Source organism: Meleagris gallopavo, chromosome 22, assembly GCF_905368555.1.
Source record: "Meleagris gallopavo chromosome 22, MGAL_WU_HG_1.1, whole genome shotgun sequence".
Taxonomy (NCBI): domain Eukaryota; kingdom Metazoa; phylum Chordata; class Aves; order Galliformes; family Phasianidae; genus Meleagris; species Meleagris gallopavo.
This window is the reverse complement of record NC_139425.1, coordinates 13782342-13793550: the sequence shown is the minus strand read 5'-3', so window position 1 is coordinate 13793550 and position 11209 is coordinate 13782342. Positions and strand designations below refer to the sequence as shown.

The window sequence follows — 11209 nt, the reverse complement described above, 5'->3', positions numbered from 1 at the left end:
AAAACAGACTATTCATATGACATGACAATGTCCAGTTGCACTGGATTTTGTTTGTGAACCTACAGGTTCTTCAGCATAACCCAGGGTTAATAGTTGAATTGTTAGTCTTGCATGATGCTGTAATATCAGTGAGAAAAATCAAGGCAGAAATGAACTTTCCGTATTAACAATCCCAAATGCTTCACCAAAACCAAGCAGAAAATCAGAACAAGGAATGCCTAAGATGTAACACCAAAAGAACATATTGGAAGATCAGGAGCTCTGTTTAACAAAATGTTATATTTCAGCTAAAAAAGGGGATGTTAACATAGAATAACGGCACAAATACATACAGTCAATAGCATTAAGTGTGCTGAATGTTACTACCAAGCTTCCCCATTGTACAACAGAGATGCCGACTGCGAAAACTGGCTTAGTGTGACTATAAAGTTGCATTCAAAGTCAAACAGCAAAGAAACAGCATGTATATTTGCAGACATTTTAATTGAGATTTATGATGTTGGCTGATTTAAACTAGGTCAACTCAAAATGCTGAATATTAACAGAAATGTAAATTAAAAACTTGAAAATTATTAAGCTAAGCAAGTCATTTTATGGGCTTCAAATGAATAAAAAATAATAGAATTAGTTTCATTATTCTGTTAACGTTCACTTTTAAACTCAAAGCTAGGCTGCTTCCCATTATTTCGAGGGTAGCTAGAGCCAAGTGTATTCTAGGGATCATATAAAAATTACTAAAAATCCCTACAACTTTTAGAAACAAAAAGGCAGGGTGCTTTCCCCTACTCAACAAGAGGAATTCCAGACTCTTCTACATATGAAACGCATTTGATGTTTTCATAAAGTGGCTCTATATACCCATTACATTGCTGTAGACATGTGAATATGAAGCACTACAAGATTTAAAGCTTGTTGTTTAACACAAACTAACATCCAATTGTTTACAGTATACCTTTTTTTTTTTTTTTTTTTTCCTCTGGATGTCACTGCATGTAACAATACACAAAGCCAAAAGAATTCAATAGTATTTGTCCCAATTAGATGTGGTTTTTGAAATAGGATTTACAACATTTATCATTGCCGCAAAATGTTCAAAATGTTCCTTTTATTTTCTGTGTTATTCAGTGGCAAAATATCCATTTGCTCAGGTAATAAGTTTTTGTCATTGAAGGCATTTATTTCTGTGACAGTAGTACACATCTAGCAGAATACGTTGCTAATTAATCATTGACTGAAGAACTCATAGTGATTTTCTTTATTACCATCTATTCAGGTGACACAAGTGTAAAAGTCTGTACTCTATCTTCCTTTGTAAAATATTTATACATTACAGTAATTCAGATGCATGCAGCTATAGTATCTCAAGTACTGACCTGCTGCTACCTAGAGCAGGTTTATGCCTGCATGGAAAATGGCCATCCCCAGGAGCAGCTCTCTGGTGACATTGTAAAGACTTATCTCTCAATATGGAATCACTGAAGTACAGCAAGATTTCCCATATGTGTTTGTAATTCTTAACCCTGAAATCACAGTGAAAAGGGATAACAGGAAAACTCTTGAATTTCTCTTTCTGTCCCAAGGTCCAAGAAGTTAAAGATTGACCACCTATTCTCCAGATATGGGTACAGCCTCAGAGCAGCCAGATTAGAAGAGAAAATACAGTCCCTCATTCACTGCTGTTGCTAACAGAGAAACCAATCTTTTTCACTCACTTGACTGGGCCTGACCAGTTTCAAAAATCAGATAAAGAGAGAGCAGCAGGTAAGGCAAAAATTCTTTTTCGCATCATGTAGTAATGTCTCTATGCTACATGCAGCATTTGATTACCTAGGTTAAACCATTTATCCAATTAAGTTGCTTTGCAGCTTTTCTTTACTGCAGGCATTCCCACTCCAGGCTCCTTAGCTCATATCTCTGGCTGCTCTCCACTTCCCATTTTGTAGCCTAATAAGCAAGTTTCAAACAAGGTGGCATTTAGGGGCTGAACACTGAAATTTGGCCTTTTTTGGAGACTCTGGGAGAACAGTTAAGAAAAGTGATTGGAAAGCTTCCTCCAGCAGGAACAGCCAAGCCATGCAGGGGCCCCAGCCAAGCTACAAAAGGCTTCAGTCTTGAATGACATCAACACATCTCACCTGCTGACAACTCTGCCATTCTCACTGCTTTAAATCCATGCAGAAAGGTATTTATAATCAAATTCACTCAAAAAAAAAAAAAAAAAAAAGTCTCTTACGCAAATCCACTCTCACAATCTCATTTTGAGTATCTGCAGGTACCAAGAATACCAAGCCTGCACCAACCCTTAGAAGAAATACGGTCAACAACCCAAATAACAGTAATCTGATAAACAAAAGTTGGCTGACAAGAGAAATTGTGCTGGACCATTATGCATGGGTTAACCACGTTCTTATGTACAGAACCTCATCCTGAGGCTGAGGAAGAAGCGTGCTGACTCTTCAATACAAGATGTGTAGGCTGAATCTTCTCTTGGTGTCACATTTTTAAGAGGGTGCAACAGAACAGCATTTGGGATAGAACATAGATAGTAATGGCCACAGCTAAGCAGGAATCCAAGAACGGAGGGCAGGTGAACAGACTCCATCCTGAGCTTCTCATGTTGCACATTGCCTTAAATGAAGGGATGTGGAACAACTGACAAAAAACATTCCACTACATTGTCCGATTTAAGGGGGAAAAAAACAAACAAACCTAACTTCTTTATCTCCTGAGTACAGGGTGATACGAGCAGCGCCTGCATTCAGTCAGAGCAAGCAGAGCTGCGCTCTCCCACCTGTGAGGGCGGCACGGCTGCGCGCGCTCAGCAAGCCCTGCCTCGGCCCGGCTCACGGCCCCGCGTGCCCCCCTCCTTCCAGCGTTCCCTGGGACTCAGAAAGAGATGATGAACCCAAAGCCCTGCTGCTCCCCAGCGCTACAGGGACCGCCTACTTGGCTCCCGGCCCCAGATCGCCCCTCCGGCGGTGGCGCTGTCCCTGAGGGGCGGAGGGCGCTGCACCGCTGGGTGGGAACGCCGCCTCAGCGCCCCGCCGCCTCCCGCCGGCACAGCCCGCGCGCCCCTCAAACCCCGCGGCTGCGGCCGCCCCGGACGTCGCGTAGCCTGGGCGGGCTGCGCAGTTCCGGCGGAGAGAAGGGAGGGGTGACATGCAGAGCGGGCAGCCGGGGCCTCGGCGGCAGCAGCTGGAGCCGGAGCTGCCGGAGCAGCGGGTACTGGGGGTCCGGGCCGGGCGCCGCGTTCCCGCCATGGAGCTGGAGAAGGAGTTCCACCGGCTCGACCAGGCCGCCAGCTGGGCCGCCATCTATCAGGTGAGGGGCGGCCGCCCGGCCCCGCTTTGCCCCCAGCGCCGAGGAGGAGCGCTCTGCTCTCGGCCGTTCTCTGCCGCCGCCCGGCTCCGCTCCCCCAGCGCCCGCCCGGAGCCCCGCGCGGACGGCGCCGCCTCCCGCTGCCCTCGCCCCTCTCGCGGCTTTCCCTTCCTCCTTTCCCTCCCCGGCCGCTGCCGTGCCCTCCTTCCCCTTTCTCCCGGCGTTCAGGAGGCCCCGCGCAGCTCCCCTTTCGCCGTGGCCTCGTCCCTCAGCGCGGCCGCCGTTCGCGGCCTTGTGAAGCTGCCCGCCCTCGCCGTGCGGAGCGAGGCCCGGAGCCGCGGCTGTCGTCGCGTGGTCGCGATGCGCGCAGATAACCGGTCGGTCTCCGCAGCGATAGAACAGAGCCGAAGAGCGGCTCGTTGGTAGCATTTGCGCGGTGTTATTACTTTGCATTTAGCCCGTTTTTGATGTTTCTACGCTGTGTGGCAAACACGGATGATTCTGAGGATGCTGGCAAGGTGGATAGAGGTTAACAGATACAGCTGTAAAGAGGTCTTCTGCCTTGAAAGAGTTCTTTGTGCGCTTATCCAGAAGGTGTAGGTGGGTGTGCGCAGTCACATCAGGCAGCGCTGCTCTGAGAGCCGTCGGAATGCTAAAGCTGCAACGCTGCATATTCTGATAAATTCTAATTCCACGTTTGTAATGTGGCAGTGAGGCTTTGCATCCCTTTGCTATGTGTTTCTCTGGCAACAGACGTTAGAAAAAGGAAAAAGAATGGAATTTTATGAAAGTGAAATAAATGAGCTTCAGCTTCACAACAATAGTATGTGAGTTGTGAAAGTAGTAGCTTGCAGGATGGGCATCTCCAGTTGTTTGGCAGTGGGAAAATAAGCATTTTTCTCATGACATTTTGAACATCCTTTTCAGAAAAGTCAATTTTTTTGGTAGAGGATTTCATTTCCTGCAGAGCCTCAGTGCTTGCTAACTCTGTATTGGTTGAAAGTCATGTGCATACATGATGTTGTGTTTTTGCTAAACTGTTTTTGATAGTTTGGTCTGTTGCAGGCTTAGTGCTCAGGAAATGATTTTGAGTAGCAGTGTTATAATGGAGGTGGTATACTCCTAGGGGTACAATTTAATTACTGAAGTGATATCTATAAAGAGCCCTAAGGTTAATAAAGAACAAGGAACTGTGGCATGCTTTCAATGTAGCATTCAGTGATATTTTTTTTCTGCTTTCTTTGAATGATGTGACGCAGTAACCTGCTCAGACTGTGTCAGAGTGAGGTTTGATTGAGGCTTGATATTCAATTAAAAAAGAAACAAGCTGAAGTGACTTGCTTCCAACTGTTGGCAGTCATGAGAGCTGGGTTTTTTGTTTTCTTGTTTGTATTTTAAGGTAAGTATGTGCTTCTGCATCGCATGACTCAGTTTCTAACTGCATCTTGCTTTTAAATATCAGCTGCTTTAAATGATGTTGTGGCAGACTGTGTACATCTAGAATGCTGTCCTTCACTGTAATTCGTGCTTTTGATGTCTTGGCAGTGACACGAACAATGCAGTTTTCCAACAAATACCAATCTTTGCCTGAAGAATAGAGTTAAGTGGAATAATGTTTGTTACTGGTGCAGTCGTTTCTTTCTAAAGAGTCTTTCTCCAGGTTAATCGTACCATGTACTTGTAGTGTCTAGGTGTTAGGATCATGATTGCTAAAATCCAGAGGTGTTCACCAATATTCTGAATGAAACATAATGCAATTTACTAGCAGAATCACTTCCTCTTGTTTCTTGGCTGTATCGTTGATCTAGAGATACAGGTGACATTTAGAGGAGGCATTAGGAGCACAACAGGGAGATGAAGCTAACTGGAAGGATGGCTACAAGGAGGCGTGTGTGGGTGCCACATGACTTTGAAGGTGTAAAATTTTCCAAGCTTCTTTTCTTGGACAAGGGAAAGCTATGTTCAGCTGCAATAATCACTCAGTTCTGAAAGAATATAAGAATATACCTAAAGGTGGGTTGAAGGATGTACACAATGCATAAATACCTTTAGGAGTACCAGTAGGACTGAAAAGTATTCACTCTGGAGATGTCACAACAAAAAGCAGTGGCCCAAAGCTGAGAAAAGAAGAGAAGGTTCTGGGGAAACATCATTGCAGCCTTCCAATACTTGAGGGAAGCTTAGAAACAGGAGGGAGAATGACCTTTTACCGGGGCAGATAGTGATAGGCTAAGGGGGAATTGTTTTAAACTAAAAGAGGGGAGATGGAGGTTAGATGTTAGAAATAAATTCTTTACTCAGAAGGTGATGAGGCCCTGGCACAGGCTGCCCAGAGAAGGTATGCATGTCCCATCTCTAGAGTTGTTCAAGGCCAGGTTGGAGGGGACCCTGGGCAGCCTGGTGTGCTGGGACGCAGGCAGCCCATGGCAGGGCGTTGGGATGGATGGCCCTCTGAGGTTCCTTCCAACCTAAGCCGTTCTGTGATTCTTTGAAAAGCACAATTGAGGCCTTCAGTTAGAGGAGGGGAGAGCAAGATAAAGAAGATGGTTTGACCAGAATATCAGAGACATTGAATTTTCATTTGATCATAGTGAATTCAGTATCAGATTTTAATGTATAGAATTACGTAGAAGCCTTTAATTTGATTTCTAACTCCTTACACATGTTGGTAGAATGAGATACTATCTTAAAAACACAAACCTCAAAATTCAGGTTAAATTGCTTCTTGTGTTTATACAAACCGGGTAGGTTGATGTTAGTATGTTGGCTAATGATATTGCCTGATGTGTTAATAACGTTAAAGAGATCTGTGAATTATTTAGCATTCAGCTAGGAATCCCACGCAAAGCAGACAGTGCAACCCATACAAACTTGATACTGTTGATTTTCACTGAAACATGTATGGCAACTGCTGGAAATTCGTTTTCCATGTGAAGGATGCAGAATTCGTGCACTTTTTTTCCTTTTACAGTCAGTACATTGTAAAATAAGAAAGAAGTGATCATCTGATCATTGAGAGAACTGAGAAGATTGGGCACTGTGCTAGCTCTGCTGCTGTGCGCACCCTGGAAAACTGATGTATGGTTTCAGTTAAGTACAGTTTGGTTTGATACTTGTAAGAGGAATACTGTAACTGTTCTCAGTTCTTCAAAAAAGGAAGTTTGGTGCTTTTTTTTTTTTCCAACTAATATTAATATGACTGTTACTTTTTTCCCAAATCTCCCTAAGCTAAACTAAAATACTGCAAAATATACAAGTTAATAAACTTCACACAGGCTATGGGAGAGATATAGAAAGCAACCAAGGATGTTCTGAATATTTCTCTCTCAAAAGAGAAAAGACGTGGAAAACTTTTTTACTGTCTGTGTATTTGAGGTAGATTTTAATGTTGAAAGTAACAAGCTGTAAAATGGTTCGCCCTATAAACTGTGTACTGTGGTTGTGTTATATTTTTAAAGTAAATGAACAGGAAGTTCTACCAGTGTTTTCGGTTTATAAGCTGCTGTGAGAGTTTAGACTGTCCTGCTGCAGTGTATAAGCATTTGTGTTTCTCTTTTGCTCTGGTGCTGTCAGACTTTAAACTTCTTTGGAGTACATAAACTTTAGTGTGAGTACAGCTTATTGTAAATGCGTCTTTGTGCCTGATTTTGCCGGTTCTTGTTCCTTGAAAATGCAGGTCTCTGCATGCATGCCTTGCCACTTCTTAACTTGTGCTGTGTTGATTCATTCAAGGTGTAATTTAATTGGCTCTCATTATGGAGAGCTACCTTAGAATTGGTAGTTGCAGGTAGTTGCTGTATTGCCTGCAATACGGCTAAGGATATGCCATGTTTTCCAGTGCTGTACAGCTGCTGAATTTTGACAGAACTCTAGGAGAGACAGGGCAAGTAACTGAGCCCCTGTGGCTTGTGAAGTCATTATCTTCTCTGTAAAAAGCAAAGTTCACTTTCATTTACAAGTGCTAGTATGCTTTGTGCTATTGAGAATGTTGCAGGGCATTCAGCTGCATTGGCTAGTTGTGGTAGTCACCTTTCCAGGTCAAGACTGATCGTATCTGCTGATGGCAAACAGGAGATGGTGAAAGTCCTCTTCGACTGAGCTACTGAGCAGCTTGGTTTCACTTGTTTTTCAGAATCCAGAGTCTAAAATATAAGTACTTGAAGTGTCCTTTCTTATAGCATTGCTGTAAGTAGAATAAAAACGGAGCCCATATTTCTCTATTGCAGCTTACTGTTAAGGGGTACAATTTGCCAAAAATCTGAAAATCGTGCCTGTGGACAGTAAGTGCTATGCCTGCTACTGAGTGCCTTCAAAAGGATTTCAGTGGGTTCTTCCACATTATTTGTTCCTCTTTCTTCCTTTCTGCTTGCCATAACTGACAGTTACAGAGAATACAGTGTTAACACAGGGCAAATGATGTTGAATTCAAGCAGAAATAGCACTTGCCAACAGAGAATCAAATACATTGTGTTCAAGGTAGACTAAGCATTTCTGAAACCAAAATAACTTGTAAAATATTCTTCTCAAGTTTATATTAACAGTTCATCATACAGGCGACTAAACATTGAAATGAAATCTTCCTGAAAGACTTATGTTGCAAATGAATGCAGGTGTTCTGCAGGCGTTTTATCTGAGACTTTCTAGGCTGTGCTTCACACTGAAAGATCACTGCTACTTTCTTACCAGTTCTCCTGTTTCGCATCAGTTACCGGCATGACATAATAATCCATTTGGACTGTTAATTCAGCCTAATCAATTTAAAAGGGTACTGAGTGATTCCTTAAAGTTCAGAACTCATGTATGAATTGAAGTGGACGTTTTAAAATTAAAATTAAATGGAGTGGGAAAGAGAATCTATAAACAAATGAAAAAAGCCAACACTGCTAGTGTTTCTTGAGATCTCACTATTGCTTGTAGTCAGTGAATGTGAGCCAGTTGTGTCACTCACTAGGGATGCCACTGAATTTGTTTTCCCATGGTCAAATAAAGTAGTTTTTTCTTTAGTCTCCTCACATGCAAAATGAGAACTGTTTAAAGTGTCAGAGAGCTTATGGATGAAAATAATTTTGTGCTTATTTTATTTCACAGCAGGAAAAGAACCCCAAGTACGCATACGTTATCAGTGTTGTGAAGATAGGAAGCAGTTTTCTAGGTTTTTTGTTTGTTTTAATTTTATTTTTGTTGCTGTTGTTTGTTTCTAATATCTCCAAACTAGGTTAGCGCTGCGTGACGAAAACTTCAGCTCATGTATTGCTTCAGGTAATGCAGAACGTATGTGGATGCTCTCTTCTGATCATAGTCATCTTTTGCAGTCTGTGTTCTCTTTTAAAACAGAGGCCTTTGTTCATCAGTGAGGATGAAATCTCTGCTATGTGAAAGTCTGCAAAATGTGTTTAGTCAGAGGGTTATTTAACGGGCAGATGGATAAATATTTGAAAATTGAATATTATGCCATACGACTTAGAAATTAAAAACAAAACAAACAAAAAAAGCCACATGCTTAGCTGGATAATTAGAATTTTCCTGAGCGTAAAATTTTCTAGTGTGCCCTGCTTAATTCTGCAGTTTCTGCAATGATGATTAGTAAAAAGGTTAATATGAAGAGAGATCAAAGACTAACACTTAGAGGATCGCCTGAGGTTTTATATAGTATTCAAATGCTGAACTGAAAGTGCTGTCAATGTGAGACGTTTCACAAGATTACATGGATTTTAAAAATAGTTATTTGTGAAATGTTCGACTATAATTTTCGTGTCTGTACTTCTGTAAAAGCGTGTAGTACATCTGGACCTGTTGAAGCACATGGTGTGTTGTTTTTTTTTTTCTTGAAGGAAGCACGTTTATGAAATAAAATGAAGAAACAGATTCTCTGTGATGTTTGGAAGTAATAATATAACTTGGTCTGATCTGTCAGCTTTGATGTGTACAGTGCTTACCATTGAGATTTTTTTTTAAGTCATTGGTCACCATGTTTCACGTTGATTTGCACAAGAAACACTTTTTTGTTATCTCTCTGGTGTCATAGACATGCCCTTGCTGGTTTGGCTGGGAGGGGCACTATGATACAACATCAAAATGCCTTTGTGTTCACTTTGTAGGTCGTGTTGAACAAACACCAGTTCATAGTTCATTTTCTACCAAAGCTTGTGAATTTAGATGTGCTTTTTCTCTCACCCACGCAAGGCAGAGCTAAGATTCAATAACTTGCCTATTGTATTATATTAAGAAAAAGCAAGTCATTCTTGGAAATTTGTGATTCTGTTAGTAGTGGTAGCTGATCTGCCTTCAGCTTGGGTTTGTGCTTTCTACATTTAGGAGAAATGTCCATGGGACAGCAATGAAAAATCTGTCGTCCGTGATCGAAAGGTAAAAGAGCACAGTAGGAAAGTTTGGGAATTTGTAAAATTCATTTTTCCCTCTAGGTTCTGGTTCTGTAGGTTCCGTTTCCTTATGCTTTCACCTTGCTCAACACTTTGTTCCAGAAAATGGACTGCTAAACACAATATTCCCATAAGTTATTGTCTTGCAGTCATAAGCAGTGGAGTAACAAGCTGGGTATCTAGGGCATCTGCTTTGGAAGAACATCAGTACAGCCAGCTTACTTGACAGGTCTGAATTTTCAACCATTGTGGCTAGAGCCTGTCTGTGTCTTTTAACTCAAAGTACTTAACGATAAGTTAAGTCAGATGTGTTTCTCCTTAATTGTGTGTGCTTTGTTCTTTGTTTCCGAGTGGCTGTTGCTTTTTCTTGCTGACTCCTCCTTGTCCTTGTTGATTGACGCAGTGCTGAACGTGGATTGTAGAGGGAAAAAATATTTGGGCATTCTGGTTTCTCATTGGGCACACACTTAATGAAAGAAAGCAGATTAAAAAGCTTTTTTGCTGAATTCAGCATTAATCTCTTCGTGGTGTATTTTGGATTTACCTAAATGGCCTGCATTAAGGGCTTGTTTCAGAGCCTGTTTCTCATTGTCAGGGACTGAAACTGGATCTTCACTGTACGTTGGACATTTTAGTCCTTCCATGCTGGGATTCAAACCTTGAAGTAGTGCTTAGCTGCTTCTTTTCACTGCAGTGTGCTCCAGTGGAAAGAAAGGGAAGGAGTCTGCTGTGTGCCTTCACCATCTGTGCCTTTTCCCACCATCTGAAACTGTAATTGTCTTAGCAGTCGTTGTTGTGGATGCTGTGGTAACACAATTGAAGGGATAAAAAGGCACCTTCAGAATTGACAGTGCAGTTGGTCAGTGATGAGGACTGACCAGCTTTCACTCACCAGCTGTTGTGGTACTGTTTAATCAGATTTGAATTGCGTGGTGCAGTCTTTTTCCTGTATGTAGGAGGTTAAAACAGTTTCTACGTAAGTAGGAGTAGGAAATAAAGCAACAACAAAGCAAATTTTGCATTTGGCTGTTTATGTAACGAGATAAAAACTACCATTCTCTTCCAGTGGGGAGAGTGGAGCTGTGTGGGTCAGGCTGCAGGCAGGTGGGAACGGAGCGCTCTGCTCAGAAAGCTCGCTGTGCTCCTGGGACTAAAACAAACGCTTGTTGAAAAAGCTGCTAGGTAGTATCTTAAACTTAAAGTAGCTGTTCTATTTGAGTCTTTCATGCGCTTTTTCTTGTATCTCAAATTCCCAGAATTCTATGTTTCTTCTTTGAAGTGCTTGATTCATCAAGTTCTCAATGCTGTGAGCTATCTTACAAGACACTCTGTTTTTCAGGTTATTTATATTTATTTGGAACAAGCCGTCTATGCTTGTAGGGAGGAATGTTCTTCTAAACTTCTTCCCTTGTGAACATTTGAATGCAAATTGCTTGTTTTTATCATTTCAAATCCCACAGTCACAAGTTACAGTAGCATAAACAGTGTGACCTTTTGGTGTGATCGCAGGA

At 42.0% G+C, this 11209-nt stretch overlaps 1 protein-coding gene across 1 annotated transcript in view; it reads left to right on the top strand.

Moving 5' to 3' along the window:
* The first annotated feature begins 3044 nt into the window (after nt 1-3044).
* Nucleotides 3045-11209, top strand: part of PTPN1 (protein tyrosine phosphatase non-receptor type 1) — a 43273-nt gene continuing 35108 nt past the window's right edge. Inside the window, exon 1 of the mRNA XM_085241879.1 lies at nt 3045-3321. Coding sequence (XP_085098005.1) covers nt 3160-3321 — 162 coding nt within the window. The 5' untranslated portion in view covers nt 3045-3159. The remainder of the gene's footprint in view (nt 3322-11209) is intronic.